General features: G+C 39.8%; 1 protein-coding gene across 1 annotated transcript; it reads right to left on the reverse strand.

The window, feature by feature from the left end:
- Positions 1-3,824: 3,824 nt before the first annotated feature.
- On the reverse strand, positions 3,825-16,155 carry creb3l3a (cAMP responsive element binding protein 3-like 3a). Its single transcript, XM_066647098.1, has 10 exons — positions 16,028-16,155; positions 15,512-15,625; positions 14,075-14,318; positions 13,665-13,798; positions 12,617-12,727; positions 12,390-12,496; positions 10,922-10,990; positions 10,706-10,790; positions 8,564-8,660; positions 3,825-4,708 (listed from the first exon to the last, which is right to left on the reverse strand). Exons 1-10 carry the CDS (start codon positions 16,046-16,048, stop codon positions 4,395-4,397), a joined length of 1,296 nt encoding a protein of 431 aa, XP_066503195.1. The 5' UTR covers positions 16,049-16,155; the 3' UTR covers positions 3,825-4,394.
- Between the last annotated feature and the right edge of the window lie 6,050 nt (positions 16,156-22,205).

Raw genomic sequence — 22,205 nt, forward strand, 5'->3', positions numbered from 1 at the left:
TGTGTGAACTTGCCCACAGGTGTGTGAAAGTAACTGGGTGAGTGTGTGAACTTGCCCACAGGTGTGTGAAAGTAACTGGGTGAGTGTGTGAACTTGCCCACAGGTGTGTGAAAGTGACTGGGTGAGTGTGTGAACTTGCCCACAGGTGTGTGAAAGTGACTGGGTGAGTGTGTGAACTTGCCCACAGGTGTGTGAAAGTGACTGGGTGAGTGTGTGAACTTGCCCACAGGTGTGTGAAAGTGACTGGGTGAGTGTGTGAACTTGCCCACAGGTGTGTGAAAGTGACTGGGTGAGTGTGTGTACTTGCCCACAGGTGTGTGAAAGTAACTGGGTGAGTGTGTGAACTTGCCCACAGGTGTGTGAAAGTGACTGGGTGAGTGTGTGAACTTGCCCACAGGTGTGTGAAAGTGACTGGGATGAGTGTGTGAACTTGCCCACAGGTGTGTGAAAGTGACTGGGTGAGTGTGTGAACTTGCCCACAGGTGTGTGAAAGTGACTGGGTGAGTGTGTGTACTTGCCCACAGGTATGTGAAAGTGACTGGGTGAGTGTGTGAACTTGCCCACAGGTGTGTGAAAGTGACTGGGTGAGTGTGTGAACTTGCCCACAGGTGTGTGAAAGTGACTGGGATGAGTGTGTGAACTTGCCCACAGGTGTGTGAAAGTGACTGGGTGAGTGTGTGAACTTGCCCACAGGTGTGTGAAAGTGACTGGGTGAGTGTGTGAACTTGCCCACAGGTGTGTGAAAGTGACTGGGTGAGTGTGTGTACTTGCCCACAGGTGTGTGAAAGTGACTGGGTGAGTGTGTGAACTTGCCCACAGGTGTGTGAAAGTGACTGGGTGAGTGTGTGAACTTGCCCACAGGTGTGTGAAAGTGACTGGGTGAGTGTGTGAACTTGCCCACAGGTGTGTGAAAGTGACTGGGTGAGTGTGTGAACTTGCCCACAGGTGTGTGAAAGTGACTGGGTGAGTGTGTGCACAGAGCATTTTTTTAAACACAGTGCCAGGTTTATGGAAAGGAGGAACATAGTGCAGGTTTATGTACACATAAGACCCAGAATCATATTTAACCGTTCCAAACAAACACAAGCACACACAAACACAAGCACAGGGATCTTCAAAAAGGACACAAAGTGTTACTGATGCAGGCCTCACTCTCATGAAAAAACCTAATGTTACTTGAGTTCAAAAAGTTCCAGTAGAATCCAGACCAATCATGCTGGTGGACAGAATCAGATGGTTGATGATTAGTGTAATTAGACTACTCTTGATTCCTATTACAAGAGAAGATAACAGGCCTTCCATGTATAAATATATAATATACCTTATCACTTATAAACAAACACCATATGACATAGAGTGTGTGTGTGGACATCTGCTGAGCCAGCATTTCTGTTTAACTTAAGGGTCAGTTGTTTGTCCTTTGTTGCTGCAGTACTACACTCTACTCTCCTTGAAAAGCATTATATAAGATTTTGGAACATTTCTAAGAGTTTCTGATGGCATTTGGCTCTGAAAAGCCTGAGTAAGGCCCAGCACTGATGTTGGTTGATTGACTGTGGGTTGCCAAAGCCACTCCAATTCATTCTAAAAATATTTGATAGCGTTCCATCACTTCAGAACACTTTATCATTGTTCCACTGTCACTTCATGCGAGAGCTGGGGGGCTTTATTACATTTCCGATTTTAGTACATTGACCTTCAGCAACATATTTACAGTTAAATTTTAGTACAATACACTTTTTATAAAATTCAGAGAATGTCTCCTCACCATTTGCCAGTTCTCCTCTCTGTCCATCTGTATGCACACTGGAAAAAGGTCAGTTGCTTATACTCAGCCATGGCTCAGTAAATGGAGAAACTGTCTTGGTTCAAACATATTTGTGATGTTGCTGTTAAATTGCTTAAGGAGGAACTGCCTCCAAATTACTAAGACTGCTAACAGCATGAAATTAAACTCATAGAGAAAGTGCTACAAAACTGCGCCAAAATTCAGGGCAGAGTGGTCAGAGAAGTTGACCTGGCACTTAGCACTGGACATGGATCAAATCACAGTTAGGTGACCGGCTTCAGCATGCTCTGATACCACAGAGAAAATGGTATTTCTAATATGAGAGATCTTGAAGCCTGGGAGAATCAAGGAGGACTGGCAAGAAGTGTGCCTTGAATGTTTTATACAGCACAACTGAACTTAAATATCTGGGTCAACTCAGTGCATCAAAAGTCCAGCGTTTTTCAGCAGAAGCGAAGGCAACAGGAGGAAAAATGAGGGCACTGTTTCCTGGCAGCCGTCTTCACCTTCTCACAAGGCAAGGGGAAGTTTGTGTGGGGGGGGGGGATTGCGCGTGTGTGTGCTTGCATGTGTGCGGATTGAGGCTCACACAGCTCCCCAGGGAAATGTCGAATGGATGAAAGATACTTCCCTCTCCCTCTCTTCATGATTAAAGAAAAAGAGTCCCAGAGTGAAACCCGAGTCAACTTACAACGGCTTTGAATTTTCAATAAGAAAAAAGAGCGTCTGACCTTCATATAGCACAGACTCTTCAGTTCTACTGACTTCTGTAGTGTAAATGTAGCTTTGGTGAAGCATAGGGCTAATTATGTAAAACAACTGCACTATTCTGGTGTATTTTCCTAGTTAAGGGGGTTCAGTCCCTATGGGACATCATGCTAGGTTTCTGTGACATTTATATGGGCTGTGAATAAGTAAACAAATTCTCACTTCAATTTAAAGGAACACTAGGTCATTTTGTTACTTTTAAATTGCAGTTTCAAAATCCTTTTGATGTTCCACTGACCTGCAATAGGGAGAATAGCGCCTCTGTCATTGCTTCTCTGAGCTCAGCACTGCAGACTGTACTATGCACTATGTAACTTTTGGAGGAGGGTAGGAAACCTCTCCCCCTCTCCACTGATTTTAGTACAGTGCTGTACAAACATTTAATTAATTACACTGATACATGATTCTCATTTTTTTCAAACAGCCATCATACTGACACATAGTGACAGAGATTCTTTAAACATGGCTTCCCTTATGTGAGGGGCCCACTGTAAGGAGAATAAACTGGTTCACTGAGAGACTACAAAGCAATTACATTCTTCCCCTCATTTGACCTGAAGTGTAAAATTAATAAACAATCTTGTTTTTTTATGTATAGAACTTCCAGCATTGGGTTGAGCCGTGTTCTCTGAAGTGATCCAGATTCATCCAGTACTTCAGAACTTGAAGTTGAAGCAGCTTTTGTGATCCTGAACTAATCATCTAACATTAGTACTTCCATTCATTCATTCATTATCTGTAAGCGCTTATCCAATTCAGGGTCGCGGTGAGTCCAGAGCCTACCTGGAATCATTGGGCGCAAGGCGGGACTACACCCTGGAGGGGGCGACTGTGGGAGGAAACCGGAGCACCCGGAGTAAACCCACACGGACACAGGGAGAACACAACAACTCCTCACAGACAGTCACCTGGAGCGGGAATCAAACCAACAACCTCCAGGTCCCTGGAGTTGTGTGACTGCGACACTATCTGCTGTGCCACATTAGTACTTGACTTTGCTCATTTTATCTGACTGAAACTCACAAACAAATATTCATAACCATGTTCGAACATCTATCTCACCTTGGGTCACTGTCTGTGAGGTGTCGGGTGTATTCCCCCTGTGCCTGCATGGGTTTCCTCCAGGGGCTCTGGTTTTCTCCCACACTCCAAAAGCAGTTACAAAAGAATGAATGGATGTACGAATATTTGTCTCATCATGGTGTGAATTCAGAGATGACCAACTTCTATTGTCATATGACAAGTTTGAAGTATTTTATTGAACACAACATAAAAAGAACTGTATAAAGTGCTTGAGCTACACACAAGATGATTTATATTTTCAGTGCATTTGTTCTTAAATGGACAGAATCATATTTAATATATACACAGGCAATTTTATACATAGGATTTGGAGTTATTTGTATATAGCAAAAAGATAAAAATGCTTAAAAGCTTTGGTTCCATGCAGAGTATAAAGGAATTAAATATAGCTGCTGTCAAAGAAAAAAATCAACACATAGAACTGGAAGCATTCCAATGATCATTTGGAATGGATATTTTCCCCCTGATGTTGACCTTTATTTCTTTCTAATGCCAGAAATTCTGGCCTCTTTCAGTTTCATGAGAAATTAAATGGAAGTTACGTTAGAGGATAAACCACAAACAATTCAATCTGTTTTGTTCTGTTTTGGCAAAGCTTACTTATGCTACAGCAGCTAAAAGTAAGTTTTAGGCTTTCTCTCTGCTTCTTATTAGCCCTGCTGGCAAAGGAGAAAAGATTTCAGAGCTTGGCTATAGATTTCCTGTGTAAAAGCAGCGGTGCAGAACTTGCCACAGGCAAATCCCCATCCGCCCTTCACATGTCATCGCCGTTCGGCCTGAGCTTCGCACCATGCGGCCGCCTCAAGGTCATTGTCGCCATGTGCCCCGTGATGGGGTCTCCATGGTGATGGTCGTCATGTTGGTCCAGACTAGTGTTGTCTGCTCCCAGGTCATAATTAGCCAGTGCAGCTGCCCTGTGAAGCTTCTCCATTAGAGATGATATCTCCTCCATACTTTTCTCTCTGGAGAAGCTAGACAGAGCCTTGGACTCATCCACCGCTGAGATGGGATGCTCGTGGGCATGCAGCACCCGGGAGGAATGCAGGTTGTGCAGGGACCGTGACTGAACTGGAGAGGATTAGAAGAGAAAAGATGAATGTTACAGAAAGAAAAACATATCACCATAGCTTCTATTGGTCATGGAATGGTGAAAATCCTTGATCTTGTATTTACAGCATTTATCCATTCATTCGTATGAAACATCAGAATCTTAACCCAAGGATTCTTATTGGTGGTGGATTGGTGTGGCCTGGAGGCACTGAACCCCAGAATGCAAAACACAGCTGGTTGTTCTCTCCTATGTATGTAATTGCTAAAGGAGAGGCCCAAACTGCTTCAAAAATGAGGTGCAATAGCAAGCTACCAATCAGCACATTTCGTCACTGTCCAATGAAAAACATTTATCTCCCAAAATATTAACTTTACATGAGAATGGGAAAAACATAGTAAATTTCAATGGAAGTCAATGTAAAAATATTTTATTCCAGGCAATAGTGGAACATTTCTACTGGTACAGCAGTAGCTGGGTTCAAATGATATGGTAAACTAAAATTCCACAAAAATGGAGGTGTTTTTAATTGGACAGTGACAAAATATAATTTACATATTTTAGCCTAAAGGCAAAGAAACAAAAACAGACTGCTTGATTCTCAGTGCTGAAGGCAAGGTGGTAAACATAAAATAAAAAAAACATACAAATTAACAATTTGGTACAGAATAATGTAAATTAGTTTTGGGATCAATCATTAACTGAGCATTTATACATAATTTTAATTGAAAAACCAATTCACAGGGCTGCCTTTGGGCACTGGAGAATGAAGTCCACTATTTGTCCAAAGGTTTGTAGACATATCACTTTGATTCAGCTGCTTTAAAGTGCACTCATTCTGAAGCTGATTTCACATATGAACTCCAGATAAACTCCAGAAAAGTCCAGAAAATTTTGAGAGTGGTCCTTTCACATATACAGCACACAGCAGGGATTTTGTGTCAAACACATTCTATTGGGAAATATTTCGTGATTGTTTTTGGGAGATATCAGTACACATGAGCATAACAGCAGACCTACGTGTTCTATAGGGTCATTTTTTTTTCTACAATTTGTAAGTAGGAGGATAGGTCCCCCTTTATGAGCCTTGATTCCTCCAAAGGTAAATTCCTCAGTTCAGAGGGAGTTTTTCTTTCACACTATCATCCCTGGCTTGCTCACCTGGGGGTTTTACATTTCATGTTGAATCTTTGTCTTTACTGGAATTCTCTAAATCTGCTTTGTGGCAAGTTGTAAAAAGTGTTATACAAATACATTTTATTTGATTTTATTGGTTTGATTTTGCATGCTTTAAGCATGGGGTAGCTCCTGAGTGTGCAGAAGATACTCCGGAACATTAGTGGCTCTGTTTTCACATGCGCTGACTTTACCTGGAGTATACTATGGAGCTAGTGGAATAAAATCAGCATAAAGTCTGGGAAAAATTACATGTTTCTTTCACACATACAGCCCCTTCAGATAAACTCCAGAAAATTACTGGTTTACTGTGCCTTTCTGAAAAGGGCCTTGAGACAGCTGGTTCTCTGCAGCAGACAAACTTAGCCTAATATCACCATGCTCTATGCAAAGTGTGGACAGGAAGGGGAGAAAGCATCTTGGATTGAGATTGGAGGAGGTGTTAGTGATCCAAAACAACTCATCCAACATCAGCACCTAGTCTCAGTAGTCTAAGTACTGTCATATTCTCACAGCAGTGTTCAAACATCTAGTGTAAACTTCTTATTAATAAACTTGAATTCAGTAGAAGAAATGGACAAAAAATGCCTAGGAGAATTATGGCCACATGCAGTGTATAGAGATTTTATATGTGACTGAAAGAAACTTGCTGAAAGAGCTCATTCACAACTGCAGCCCCAAAATTGAGCTGAGCAAAATCACTGGTGTGGTTTGACAGCAAGAGCCCAGCTGGCCGAGAGAAATTACTGTTATTGAGGACAGAGAAATCAGTCTAGTAGCAAACAAAAACCATTGTCAAGTAATTGTCGCTATCACAAACAGCCTCCAGGGTGCAGGAACAGCCCACTGTAAGCAAACTTTCAGCTGCAGGATTATACCGTCTGCACCACAAGGAGCAGGTCTTGCAGTACAAGCAACAGTGTGCATAAGCCTCAAAGAAGGAAATAAGAAGACAAACCCATACAACTGTGAGGAGGAGGTATGAAGTGTGGAAAATTACAATTTCAAAGAATGTATTCCCTCATCTGTAGGGAGTGTCATGGTTAGCCATGCATCACAGCCTCGGTTACTTGCTCACTCAGCTTTGTAGATGAAACTAACAGCGGATGAAAGCAGGCCAATGCCTTCAGAAGAATGCCTTCATCTCGACCCCTTATGTGTAAACTTCTTGTTAGACAACAGCTCACTAATCAGGAAAACAATGACCTGATTACAATGAATCAGAAAGCAACCTTATAAGGTGGCTAAGTCAGTCTGTCAATTTATATTGAGCGAACTCAAACAAGCAGCACTTATAGGAAGATTTTTAGGTCAGAAATAAACCCAAAAATAAATACCCAGCAGACATATTCTGTTTTTGTCATATTTCTATCTTCAGTGAATACAGCTGTATAGCGTATGTCAAAAATAACAACTTTGATTTTACTAAGCATTTCTGAATATGAGCCAAGCCAACAATAGGCAGGACTGGGACACAAATTTAGGTAAAATATCACATATTTTATGTAACAAAACAAATTTAAATAGAACAGGGTTTTGAAAATGTATCTTCTTGCATTATCATAGTAAGATAATCCACTGATGTTTGCAGCTATTGAATTTCTCAGGATTAAACCCAAAGACTGTGTCTCTGTTATAAAAGTTTAGTTTTTACATGAAAAATACATGACTTTTACATTCATACAAACAAGGTTTCAACAGGTTTGCTACAACATTTTAATTTGTAGCAGAGATGTCAAGACTTTATTAACACAACATTATCTTGATTATTTACCTTTTACCAAAATGTTTCTTAAAACAAAATGTTTTGTTCCTTAATTTAGTACTAACAGCATGCGTGATACAGGTTCTGTAATATGCTATAATACTTTATATAGGAATAGCCATTAGTTCCACCACAAAATGGCTGACTAACTAGGATGCTTTTGTAAAGGGATTAATCAGGGTAAGTTCCAAAGGAGAACTGTTTTGCCGCTTTGTGGCAGTGAGATGAGTGACCTGCAGTTTCGAATAAATGTGATGTGAATCAAAACATCAAAACACGGAATGTTTTTTCTAGTAGCTCAGCATGAGAGCACAAATCTTGAAGCAACTAACAAATTATCAGATGATCCTGTTTTTCTTCATTACAGGTCAACTTTTTGCATCCAGCTTTAATTAAAATCGATCTGAATTATTGGCTGGTTTTTCATTATTGAAAAAAATTGACCAATTTTGAGAGTTTCGTTTAAAGTACGTTACGGCCATAGTCTGAGATCACGGCAGGACAAGTTCAGTCTATAACAAGATGTTAATTTAAAGTGAGCGTGACCAAATGAAGCAAACTTCCCACCGTGACCTCCAATTACCCTGCCACAGAGGGACAGGAGAAGAAGAAATTGATCCAGTGCAAAAAGACACTAACGGCAGCCTGAAATTTACACCTTTCATCCACACCAGTGATTTAAGAAAAAAACAAATGACAAAGCTGTTCTCCATTCCACCACATGTGCATCAGCTCTGTGACTGCAGCCAATAGCTGTCACAGGGTTTCAGCTCTGGTCTAATGGCTTGTTGACATTAATGGTACATTGCACACATTACTTTAAGTCATGTAGCTTTAGGAACAGGCCAAGGGCATGGGTGACCGCAGTAGTCTTTCACCCACATGGGCTTAGAGAGGGGCTCGGCCCAGGGTGGGATGGGACTATTTCACTGACCTCTGAGTGGACCATAGTCTCCATGTTGGCTGACCTTGGTCTCCGTGAAGGGCTTCAAGCTGGGCAGCAGAATCAGGGTAAAGGACAGCAGCAGCACCTGTGGGACACAAACAGATGGACAGCTCCAGTAAAATGCATGGGCAGCTGAAAATATGGCCAACCCTGGACCTCCTGCTGTGCTGAAAGAGGTGAGAGTGTAAAAAGGTGTAGATTTCTTGCATTATACATTATTATCTGATGATTCTTCATGATAATTTGTTGACCAGTAATAATGCTAAAACCATATAAACTCATGTAGACACTGGCTCAACCAACATTACTTCTGAAATGAAGGTTTCACACTATATTTTGGTACATTTTGGCAAGTAATTGATAGCATCCAGCTATAAACTTACTGTTATCTGTAATCAATTTAAGCACTGTTTGTGGTTTACAACAATTTACAACAAGGGTACATTCATTCATGATACTTAAGACAGTAATAAACCTTAATATATGGTAAGGTGATGTCACAATCATTACGTAATAATAATAAACATGGTTTTATAAACTTCTAAAATAATATTAGTTTGTGTTTTTATCATGAATTAATGATTATTTGTGACTTCACTTAATCCTTTATTAATGATTATGTAACGTACCTAGATTTGTGTTCTGTTTTGTTCTTGTTTGTGTTCCCCATGTCATATGACAGTTCCCCCTGTCTTGTGTGACCTTCCTGCTTGTTCCCTGGTCATGTGATACCCTTTCCTTGTGTTTCTAGTGTCACGTGTCTCAATTAGTGTCCAGGTGTTTCTTGTCTAGTTGTTTTCTTATAGTCCATGTCTGTGAGTCCTGGTTGTGGGTCATGGTGTGTGTGGATTGATGTATGTTTGTGGTCTGTGCCTCTTGTCCTTGTTTCTGATTCCTGCTGTGTTCTATTTTGCTCTCTGTTTAGTGCTTAGCGTTCTTGTTTAGTGTTCAACTTTGTTTAGTGTTTTGCCCCTTTGTTCTGTTTTGTTTAGCCTCTGTGTTTAGCTCCTTTGTTCTGTTTAGTTTGTGTTTAGTGTTCAGCCCCAGTTTTTCTGCACTTACCTCTGTCCTACTCATTGTACATTGTCCTTGATCACTTGACCAAACCATCGTGACAGCTTATTACAATCTTATTAATGAATACTGCCTTAAGTTCAGTTAATTATAAAGTGTTACCCTGTTTGTGTCATCACTGATAATGACAGACTGGTGGTTGACCTGGTCTTGCATCACATTTAAGAGTTCTGTATCTTTTTAACTCCAGTTCTGGCAATTTTTTTACTTAATTTCCAATTTAAATAATAAAAGTGAATGTCTTATTAGATGTACAAATAATTTTGAAAGCATTTTGTATGACGTAAAATTGTAATTTAAAACACTCTTTTGTCATTTTATGGTGACTGTTGCATTGACAATTTTCACTTAAAAAAAAATTAATATTAATGTTTATTCATTCATTCATTGTCTGTAAGCGCTTATCCAGTTCAGGGTCACGGTGGGTCAGGAGCCTACCTGGAATCACTGGGCACAAGGCGGGAACACACCATGGAGGGGCTGCCAGTGACACACACTCATATATTCATTCACACACTAACACCTATGGACAATTTTGAGTTACCAATTCACCTACCAACGTGTGATTTTGGACTGTGGGAAGAAACCGGAGCACCCGGAGGAAACCCACACGGACACAGGGAGAACACACCAAACTCCTCACAGTCACTCAGAGCAGGACTTGAACCCATAATCGGGAGCTGTATGACTGCAACACTACATTCTGCGCCACCATGCCACCCGAAATAATAATATGCTACCTTTAAATCATCTAAACCAAAACTCACACATACTTTTGGTTACAATTTTATCGCCAAGACCAGAAGAAATAAATTCACATGCTTCTGCTGTGATTTTTCCTTGATAGAACTCATAAGGAATGCAATGATGAATAAAGTATTCTTGCTTAAAACTGTGTTATTTTAGGTTAATTTTGTTGAATTAATGTTGCATTTTGAATTACAATTATATGTTATAGAAAAAAAACACTTATCTGTAAACCTAACATATCTAAACCCATTGGAAATATTTTGACTGGAAATAAAATAAAGAATGAGTGAGTTGCTATGTCCTCACCAGAACACAGGTTCCAGTCTGGGCTGTTTTATTGGTTCCATTCATGACCATCGCCTGGAGTCGACGCAGCTGCTCCATCAGAGACCTGAGAGAGAGAGAGAGAGAGAGAGAGAGAGAGAGAGAGAGAGCAAAACAAGGAAAGTTCAGTTATCAGCTCTAACGCAAAAGAACAGTGAACCAGAACCTTGAAAAATGGATGATAAAATATTCCCTCACATGTTGCACTTCTCCAGCTGGAAGACTTTCCTTTGCAGTTCCTGGTTCTGTGCGCTGCAAGCTGCCATCCTAGGAAAACAAATCCCACAAAACAATTCAGCTTTTGTGCAAAGAAATACAGTACCTTATATGTTTCATTCACAACAAACAGGTCTTTCTTAGCTACAGTCTGGAATGAACAAACATACTGGTGTCTCCCACAGGAAAATGTTATCAGAAGGTACTTGCTGAATTATTCTATAAGACAAAAATTCTTCTTATGTATAACACACGTCTACAAATGTTTGGACATAGTGTATGTCAGGCTACAGTTGCTGTTTAATAATTTCAAAACTACCATGATTTTTAATAGCTGAAACACTAAAATGTCACCCAGTGTTTGTGACATCATTGGCATGTTCATTTAAAATCCTGTCCTGGTCATCAGTTAAAACCTCTAAAAATCACCCAAAAATTGGACACAGCTGCATTTGCTCCCCAAAAAAATGTATACGACTGAGAGAAAAATATGCTTTATTTTGTCAAACTTTTATTTTGAAAGTGTGCCACCGAGGCATTTTGACAGGAAGTCTGAAAAGGTGAGTCTTTTTTCAGCCATGTTATGTTGCCTGGTCAGTTATAGAGCTGCTCCATTCCTTAGTTTCACTGGCCTCCGATTCACTCCGAGTCAGAGTCTGGTTAGTTTTTACCAGCTCTGGACTTGAGGTAAATAACAAGGGCACAACAGATAACAATGACGGCTAATTACAGTTATGAAAGTGGCTTGTATATAACGTCTTGTTAGGGAAACACGGGAGGATTTGGGAGTTAGTGAACATTAATATTAGCTGTGTTCAGTTTGTGAGAAAGCGCTCTAAACATGCAGCAAGTTTACGTTAGTCTCTAGCTGGGTTCCAAACTGCATACTGCTGTACTGAATAGTGTGTAAAAAACAGAATATACCACCTTTAGCAGTGCTTTCTGTAGTGTAGTATGTAAAATTCCATAGTATGTTTTTGGGACACAGTCTCACTGCCTACCTTTAATGTTCATCAAATGCTGTTCCACATCATTTTAAATACAGTATTTTACTGCCTTATCTACATAGGAATCAGCGTATAGCTAGCTAATATTTTGGGTATTGGTTGGGTTTTGACTCAGCAAATATTTAAAAGGTACTTCGAAGAAACAAAAAAGATCTCCTATGTGTTATAAGTTGCATAGATATAACTCTTCATCTATGCCTGGATCTATGAATATGCTATTTTTGTCTTTGCATCTATCTCCACCTCTCTCCTGCAAATTTAAAGTCCTGCCACACAAGGTCAAGGTATTGGTTTCTTAGGCTTGGAAATAGGTCGAATATTTGCAGCAAATGATTAGGAGCTGCTTGTTTACAGCTTGGCCTAGTTATTCTGCTTCTCTATAGTTGAGTAGCAGCTGGACACAAGGTCCCTTGCTTCATTGTTGTTGTCAGCACACTCAATACCTGCTCTCCAGCCCATCTATGTACTCTTTTTTCTTCTTCCTGCTCTCTTGGGCGGACTGTTTGTTCCGGATCTTCCGGCGGATTTTTTTCAAGATCCTCTCCTCAAACTGCAATGGAAGTCATGGAAGGAGATCAAAAAAATACAGGGTTACACTCACGAAAGAAAAAAGTGAGACCAATGTGTCTTGGCTTTGGAAGGATGAATGATGAATGAGAGCATGCTGTACTTTGGTGAGAGGCAGTTGACTTGGCAGAGTCACCCCCTCCTTGGCAAGCAACTTTTTCTCATCCTCATTGAGAACCAGCTCCTGGTGACACTGCTGCGCTGCCTGTGGAGGCTGAAGAGAGAAAACAGCAATCTAAATCCAACAACCTGTCCAATATACAGTACACTTCACTGCAGGGGACCTGATACCTCAGCAAGGGAAAACATCTAGTCGATAACATTTTTCGTTCTCCAGATTTACGTAAATACTGCAATAACTAAAAACAAAAGCCTCCATGACCTCTTCATGAGCTGTTTTTAAATTGTAACTATAGGCTTCCTATTGAATCAGTTACCCCTTAAGACATATTGTTCCAAAAAAGCATAATTATCTGCCAAATAATGGGGTAATTTCAATTGGTAATTTTAATATTTTTCATTTAAATGTAAATAAGATTAAGAAATGTTGCCAGCTGATTTGATTTGCCAAAATTATATATATTATCTTGGCATTTATATAATAATGTCAACCAACAATCCTTATGGATCCATGAATGGGACCAATTCCATAAGTCTGTATTTGAAGCTAGGTGTAAAAATACATAGATGCGCGATAGTCTGAAAATTACAGAACTGCACTGATTATAGACATTAAGTCTGCCATACTATTAATTCAATGTAAAAAAAAACAAAACACTCCTCAGCTACTTTTAATGTAGTGTTGTGATTTTTTTTTTCACTAAAACAATACAAACAGACTCTAATGGACTCGGTGTACTTTGATTGGGGGGGGGAATAGATTGTCTATATGTTAAAAGAACAGTCAAGTTCTGTCTTTATAATTCTTCTTCATGTTATCAAACAGCTACACTGACATCTATGGGCCTGGATCTTTCTGAGATTATGCAATAAACATATTTTAACCATGACTCTCTCCGTGTGGGGGACCCACTCTACAGAGCATAAACTGATCCATTCACAGAAAAGCAGTTCAATCCTTCATCTTATGCGAGCTGCATATAAAAATGATATATTGCTACTTTAAGTCACAGAACACTCAGTGTACTCACAGTTTCTGGTGTTCCAGATAGCAGCAAGTCTTTGACCGTGAGCGAAATATCAGTGGCTGGCTGGGTATGGGTCATTTCTGATGCAGGGGGCATTCCTGTTGCCCTCTCAGGGAAAATGCCAGGAGTCCATCCATCTGCAGAAAGGGAAAATAGGATGTGTTTGCTTTAGTGTGTGTGTGTGTGTGTGTGTGTCAGTGGTGCCAATGGGTAACTGGTCATCATTTAGTCAAGCAAGATGAAACGAACAAAGGATTCATACCTCAGCTTTGCCTGTGGACAAAAATATGTGTCTGATTCCTGAAGTGTTGGAATAGAAGACCAATAACTGTCTGAAGTGTTTATAAAGGAAATGGCTATTGATCTTCAGCTGCTGTGAAGCTGTTTTTACAAGTAAGTGCTGAGCAACTCACTGAAATCAATGGGCAGCCGGGTGTCTGGAGGAGGAGCATTCGGTGGCGGGTGAGGGGAGAAGTAGCAGGGCTCCTGAGGTGGGCTCCCAGGAGGTGGGGGGCTGTCATTGTGGTCAGAATGTGGATCTTCACTTATGCCACTGTCACTCGGAGACGGGGACCACAGAGGAGAGCCGGCAACAGAGTCAGTCCCACTCAGAAGTGCGTTGAAGAAGTCCTCCGCACCTTGTGTGGGCATTAACATCTACAAAACAAAGATTCACAACACAGCACATCACTCACATGGAATGCGAGTACTTAAAGGAGCCGTCAAACATTTTTCCTATGATTCTTCTTCTTTATGTTATAAAGAATAAAGATGTGGGAGACCACTCTAGTGAGTATAAACTGGATTATTTGTGAGCTGCACTTTATAGGAAAAGGGTAAACAATAATAAATAATATTTTTTACAAAATCTGTAAAATGATGTATTGCATCTTTAAACCTTGTAACCTTAGACAACGTGATATTAAAAGGGTGATTATGGTATGGTACAGTATGGTCTCACTCCAGACATCACAGTTCCATTAAACCCTTCTAGCCCACACTTGGCATTGGGCATAGTGAATTCATTCCCATGTGCAGCTGCTCCAGAATATTACATTTTATCTTCTCTACTATTTTACATAATATACATTATAAATAACATATTACACAACATGTACCTACACAATTAAATGGCTGTGTCCACAATGGGTGCACCTTAAATTTTAATCAAGTAACTGTAATGTATTTTAAAGGGCAACTGCACATTTTTGGATAGCCATTTGTTATAGCAGCTGTCCTTCCAACTTTTAAAGTTTCAAGTCAGAAGATTCACAAGAGATAAATCACAACATCCATGTTGTGGATTTATACATGTTGTGCCCTACCTTAACCAGGAGACGTGTGTGTGTGTGTGTGTGTGTGTGTGTGTGTGTGTGTTTACCAGGTTTTACCAGGTTTATTTTGAATAGCAAAATCTGTTTATACGTTCACATTGTGAGGGCTTTCATTGTGATAAAAACTGTCACTGTGGTAGTACCCTCAGTACATTTTATTTTTGTCGGGGAAAATAGCTGTACCATATTACTTGCAGATTTTTAAGTTAAGATTGATTTCATATGCCCCATTTCATCTGCAGGTCTTATATTTTATTATTATATGTTGCAGAAATCTATACTGAAACCTTATAAATATTCACCTTTCTGGAGAATAGAATGCAATCTACTGTTAGGGGACACAACTGGACTTTCAAACCAGTGTTGTACCTTTAAGTGAATGTATTTAAAAGGTAATGTCCCTACAAAACATGTAAACAAGCGTGTGTGTGTGTGTGTGAGAGAGAGAGATAGAGAGAGAGAGAGAGAGAGAGAGAGAGAGAGAGAGAGAGAGAGAGAGAGAGATGCATCACTTACGTTAGGGTCCTGTACTGGCCATGGTTGATCATTGTGATGCATCATTTCCTCATGGCGTAAGATGCCATCATTCTTGTCAAACAGTAAGTCCAGTAGTTCTATGCCATCACAGACCTGTAAGCATTATAACTTTCTGTATGTTAATGCTGTTCCTGTCAGTTTGATTAATTGTGTGAAACTCAGAACTAACAGCATGCAAACACTAAAAAACGGTTCATATACAGAGTCCTTTCTCTTCATTTGAAACCTGAACGCACAAAGAAAAGTAGAGCTTTTTTGCTATAAAGTTAACTTTTTGTGAACTTTGGTCTTTGTGTGTGTGGGGGGTGGGGTGGGTGGGTTTTGTATGTGTGTCTATGTGTGTCTATGTGTGCATGCGTGCATACATTTGTGTGTGTGTCACATCTGGGCTAGCCTGATAACAAAGAACACGCTATAAAACAACAACAGCGTTTTCACCTTAAATCAACAGAAACAATAAAAACTGCTCCTGAATCCTAAAGAAAGAACACTTACCTGCTCTGAGCAACGATCCATTACCTCGACCTTGGTTGGCGATGCCACAATTAAAGTAATGAAAACAATGGAGGGGAAAAAAACGTCTAAATTATCCTTTGTGTCTCTGTCCAGCCCTTACTCTCTCTCTCACTCTGACACTGATATCTCTGTGAGGACAAAGTTTAAACTCCAACACTGCAATCAGATCATCATTAGCAGGCCTGGTTGCCTATTGGTTCCAGACTGAATGTGACGCATGACCACCAGGGAGTGATAAAATAATGAAACACCAAAGAATATAGCCTGGATCTCGTGGCACAGCTTATTCCAACCAAATCCCTGACTTCAACATTTTTTGTCTTCTTTACTATTCCATGCTTTGCAAATCCTATTGCAAGAAAAATGGTGGAGTTACACTGTAGTTCGTCAATACAACTTCACCATTATTAAATAAAAACAGTACAAACACAAGATATCCCATGTTTACCAGGTCAGTTTCATGTATGCTCTATTGCAATTGAAATGTGGAGTATCTTAGGAGAAGGTGTCCTGGCTCCTCTTATTCTGACTAGTTATAAAATGTAGTTTTTCACCCTTGGAAGTTACAAATAATTAAGCCCCCAAGGGTCAGATGCTAGATATCCAGGTAGGCCATATTTGGTTTCATCCCACATATTCAATATGCAGTTACACTGATTAAATATTCTGTTTCTTAGCTCCCTTTCAGACTGTTCTTCAATAGTCAGGAACCCCAGCAAATCTCAAGCCACCCTGCTGTGTCTGATCCATACTTAATAAGTGCTAACTTTCATTTCATTTTTCATTTCATCATCTGTAACTGCTTATTCAGTTCAAGGTCACGGTAGGTTCAGAGCCTGGAAACATTGGGCACAATGTGGGAATACACCCTGGAGGGGGCACCAGTCCTTCACAGGGCAACACACACTCACACATTCACTCATTCACCTACTGACACTTTTGAGTTGCCAATCCACCTACCAACGTGTGTTTTTGGACCGTGGAAGGAAACCGGAGCACCTGGAGGAAACCCATGCAGACACAGGGAGAACACATAAAACTCCTCACACAGTGACCTGGAGCGGGACTCGAACCTACAACCTCCAGGTCCTTGGAGCTGTGTGACTGTGACACTACCTGCTGCGCCACCGTGCCACCCCATGTGCTATCCTGCAAAGAACAAATTATTACTAGCTTCGGTGCTGGAAAAGATCCTGCACCCCAATAAAATCTGGTCGGTGGTGGTCCTGTGGGGGTCCTGAGCATTGGAGAACAGGGTGAAAGTGGATATAGCACAGATGGACTACAGTCTGTAACTGCAGAACAATAAAGTGCACCTGTGTGGTGAGTGTTGCTTTGAAAATGAACAATGATTGTATAAGAGTGTGAGACTGCTCTTCTCCAGGCAGTGTATTTTCATATTATAACAGTTGTAACCAATGAGGTTTGAATTATTTGATTCTTATAACTAGTAAAATGTTTCAACACCCTTTTTGGGAAGCATTAAGCCTTCTGTAATTTCATCGCTCTGTGGAAATACGCTGACTTACCTGATGGTCAACACTCCAACCGCTTTATCTTTATATAAATGACTATACCTTTGGCTTTTTCTTTTTTATTATTCAATTATTCGACATTGTACATTGTACAACGAAATGTGTCTTCAGCATTTAACCCATTTGTGGCAGTGAATAGACAAACACACTAGTGCACTAAGGGCTGTGAACACACACCCAAAGTGGCAGGCAGCACCCGGGGAGCATTTGAGAGTTCAGTGCCTTGCTCAAGGGCACTTTAGCCATTGATGTTTATGCCATTCTTGGGCTCAAACCGGCAACCTTCCAGTACCAAGCCTGGTCTTAACCATTAGGCCAAGGCTGTCCCATTATTTGGCCATGGATGCCCCCTCTGCTTCCTCTGCATTACCTGTTTTTCAGCCACATAGGAATGGGGCAGTTTTAGACTAAGACCATTGTGAAATAATCCTAGACAGGTGATGCAATTATGCTTGCGTATAAACAGAGCATGCAGTGAATAACCCAACCGTTCAAGTGTGATTGGTGATAGCAGGGATTTCACATATTTCACTCTAGAATACGTAATATCATAAAAGGGTTCAGTTTATCTCGAGGTCTCTGTAATTAAAGGTTATGAGCCAAAAAATAAATAAAATATATAAGGCATAAATAAACCTTTTGCATAAAATAACAATAGTAAAATATTCTGCCAAAACTAGTTTGGTTGGTATTTTCAGTCACAAAATGATTAATAAGTGTTGATAAAGGGAAAGGTGGTTAAACATTTCCTGTAACAATTTTTGGAACATTTTGCAGGCAATAAACTTGGAATTAATGTTGCTGAGGTTTTGTAATTAAACACTATTTGTCACTTCTTTCTATAATTAGTAGCCAGTTCTACCTGGTTACCTTCACTAATCTAATGGCAAAATAGTAGTTTTGGAAAGTTGCAAAGTAGTTTTCACTATTGTTATGCCAGTAAATTGGGTGTTCTGAATGTGCTGTTTGGTGTTGCTGTGTGAACACATCTCACAGCCACCAGAACAGCTCAAGGGTCATTCAGTGACCTTTCACACAATTTCAATTCCAATGAAAGTAACATCTGTGCACTCACATGGTTTATGAGAATCACCTGATTGCAGTAAGAGAGAAGGTTCAGGGAAACATAGCTCGATTATTTCAAAATGCTCTCTATAAATACACTACATGTCCAAACATCTGTGTAAAAAACACTTTTCCCACATTTCCTCTGAGGGGTATTAATGGGCTGTTTGGCATTTGTGAGGCACAAGAACATTAGTGATGTCAGCTGCCAGTCCACTTTGAGACATCACACAGTCACAGTCTTGTACGAGTGGACATTTTCACATAGTCCTTTTATCAACATGTGTTTTTGAGCTGTGGGGGGATTCAGAAACCCACACAGACACAGAAAATGAGCTTAACATGTCATGTACAACGTATGCTGGAAAGCATGGTGGAACAAAAGGTACACACTCAGAAAAACTGTCACTCTGGTGGGACTCTCAAGTGTACATAAGTATCATATTCTTTGGTAATTGTAGGTATTAAAATTATGTTGCTTTCATACACAAATTTGTGAGATTTCATCTCAAGACCTTACATTGTGTTCTTTTATTTTACACAATTCTATAATGAAAGATTACAAATATACCCTCTCCTTCTCCTTCAAATTACAATTTTGGCCTAAATGGCCTCACATACATTTACACTGTTAGTACTTTTAGTGACAATAAAGTACCTGTACCACACCTTTTTTTTCTGATAGTGTAGGGTTTCACTGTCACACAGCTCCAGGGTGTGTGGTGTGTTCTCCCAGCGTTTATATGGGTTTCCTCCAGGTTTTGAGTGGAGTGTGTGATACCACGTGATAGACTAGCACCCTAACCAGGATGTGTTCTTGCTTTACGCCCAACCATTCAGCTCTGGATTCAATATGACACCTTATCACAATGAAGTGGTTATAGATAAGGAATGACTGAGTGAATAGAATATGATATTGTTTTTGCACACACTATTTTTGTCATACAAATTTTTAGTATGTATAATTTAGAAAAGAAGAAGTCATTTTACACTAATATTTACATTTAAATGAGTTTGTGGAGTATGTGGTAACATCTTTCCAAGAAAATCAACAAAGTTTGATTTAACCAGGGTTGCCACTGGCAGTGAATCCTACATTTGTTCAGTGTTTCGCTCTGGCTGAAACCCATCACATATTTTAAGCATGTACCCTGTTAGACCTCTTTCAGTGAATTACACAATCACATTTCCAGACAGACACATGCTTATCAAAAGAGAGAGATCCTGTCATATATTAAATGAAAAATTCATGGAGCCCTGAAAAAGTATGTTCAAGCTATTGAAGTCAAGGCGATTTATTAGCCGTCGCTATCTCTGCTTATTGCTAAGTCTCCAGTTTTACGATACTACAAAGGCCCACTGAAGACATGATTGTGTGATGAGCGCTCTGTAATGAGCTCTATGATTGAGAGTGTGCTCAAATTTGCATGAGTCTTATTACTAATTCACTGCTTTCTTCAGTCATTCTCAATGCAAAGAAGAAACAGATGGTAAACTTGCTTAGCAGTTGGTGGAGTGGATCATTTCTGCCTTCTCCACAGACTAGGGTTTAATTCACTTCTTTGGTAGGCACACAACGGTACACCAGTTTAGGTCCTTGGGCAACACTCCTAACAATACACTCATAAAAATAATGGTGCTACAAAAGATTCTTTGAGACCTTAGGCTTTCTTAAAAAAAACATTTATAAGTTGTAATATGACTGACCTATCTGCATGGTTTTATTATAAGCGAAGGGTTTTATTTAAGAGTCCAGATCCTCAGTGATGGTCCTAGGGTATGAAGCCCCAGCAGATAAATAGCAAAAGCTTTTTAATATTTTTTTTATTAAATTATTAACTAAGCAAATTAAATAAGAGCCAGACACAATAATACTCTAATTAATTTTACTGCCACAAAGCTCAAGCATCTTGGCTCCATATTTATGAGGGGTGTGTTCTCTCTGTGTCTGCATGGGTTTTTTCTGGCTGCTCTTTTCCCCTCCCATAATCCAAAGAAATAACACATTAGTATATGGATTGGCTGAATGAAATGGCCCATTGGTGTGAGGGTGTAATTTAGTGGGTGAGTGTGTGATTCTTATTACCCTGTGATGGGCTGGCACCATGTTCAGTGTGTGTTTCATCATGATTCATCTTTACAAAGCAAAGCATGATAATTTCAGGGAGGAGCTAACTTATAGGTTCATCCACTTTATCATCACAGACCAGTATGATTCATCAGAGGATGACTATGGGCCCTTTAAAGTTACACTCTGTAGGCCTGAAAATCAGCAGGAAACCTGGATAGTGACCAGACATGCTGGGGGCTATACGAATACTCATTAAAGTTAGAATTACATTTGGATCATTATATTTGAGTAATTTGAGCTTGATTTCTGGGTACATCTTTCTCAGCTATGTCAAATTCACAAAGCTTAAATTCCAGATCACAGTAGCCTTCCATATTTCAGGAACAGTTGTACTTCACTGGTGTTTTCTCTTACTGTTTAATAGATGAAAGATATTCCCTTACATGTTTTTTTTTCTCATGAAAAGTCTTTTAAGACATCACTCGGTGGAACAAATCGACTGCACTCAAAAGAGATTCTTTTAAGAAAATGTGTCAGACTGCTAAATCTATTTCAAAAAGCACTGAAGTGTGCTTTTTAACAACTCATCTATGTGGCATTCTGAGTGCATGCCTGCATCTGGCAAAAATACACAACAGGAAAAAGACCACTTAGAAGAAAGTTATGTATTGAAAACAAGTCACAACATTTTCTTTCTATGTTCCATGTAACAATACCCACTCTCAGAAAATAATAGTAGAGGTACATTATTGTCACTAAAGGTAAACAGTGTAAATGTACCTTTAAAGGTACAACAGTGGCATTGAAGTCCCTTTGTGTTGCCTAAAGGTACAGAGTTACATTCAATTCTCCAGAAAGAGAGGTGAATGTTTGTAATCGTTCTTCATAGGACTGTGAGGACTGTGTAACATAATAGAACCTGGGAGATGAAACAATAGAACCCTGAGGTTGAAACTGGGCGTCTGCTTTAAATTTTACCGTATTAATAGTACTGTGGTACAATGTTCCCTAATTAAAGGCACCGTATATGTACCCTGTACCCTTGAGGATACCACCACATTGGACTGGAAGTCTTTTTTTCATAATAAGTTATATCCCCATTATTTGCAGAAGTTAGTCTTTTTTTGTTTGTTAGCCTTCTCATCACATTAGCTGCACTGGCCTGACCCAAAAATACTTTGAGAACTCTCTCAAAATTATATGCAGACTGAAAAGGTAAGGCTTTACTCCATCTGCCTAATATTGCAGAGTGGAAGGAGGACATAACATATGAAGATCTTTAAAGAACTCTTTAGAGTCGTTCCTTGGAATGACTGGGTGAAAACTGCACAGTTCCCAGAGCACAGAGGCTCATCACTCTCTCCACAGGAAAGCTGTTGTGAGGCAAAGTCAAATAAAAATAATTAATTAATTCCTTCATTATCTGTAACCATGTATCCAGTTCAGGGTCACGGTGGGTCTAGAGCCTACCTGGAATCATTGGGCG

The sequence above is a fragment of the Hoplias malabaricus genome, chromosome 16, assembly GCF_029633855.1.
Source record: "Hoplias malabaricus isolate fHopMal1 chromosome 16, fHopMal1.hap1, whole genome shotgun sequence".
NCBI classification, from domain to species: domain Eukaryota; kingdom Metazoa; phylum Chordata; class Actinopteri; order Characiformes; family Erythrinidae; genus Hoplias; species Hoplias malabaricus.

Excerpts from the sequence above, each read along its gene's own strand:
- creb3l3a (XM_066647098.1), bottom strand. The coding sequence starts at position 16,048 with ATGGATCGTTGCTCAGAGCAG. Across the intron at positions 12,497-12,616 it reads GTCAACTGCCTCTCACCAAA|TTTGAGGAGAGGATCTTGAA; the intron begins GTACAGCATGCT and ends CTTCCATTGCAG. Across the intron at positions 4,709-8,563 it reads AGACTATGGTCCACTCAGAG|TTCAGTCACGGTCCCTGCAC; the intron begins GTCAGTGAAATA and ends AATCCTCTCCAG.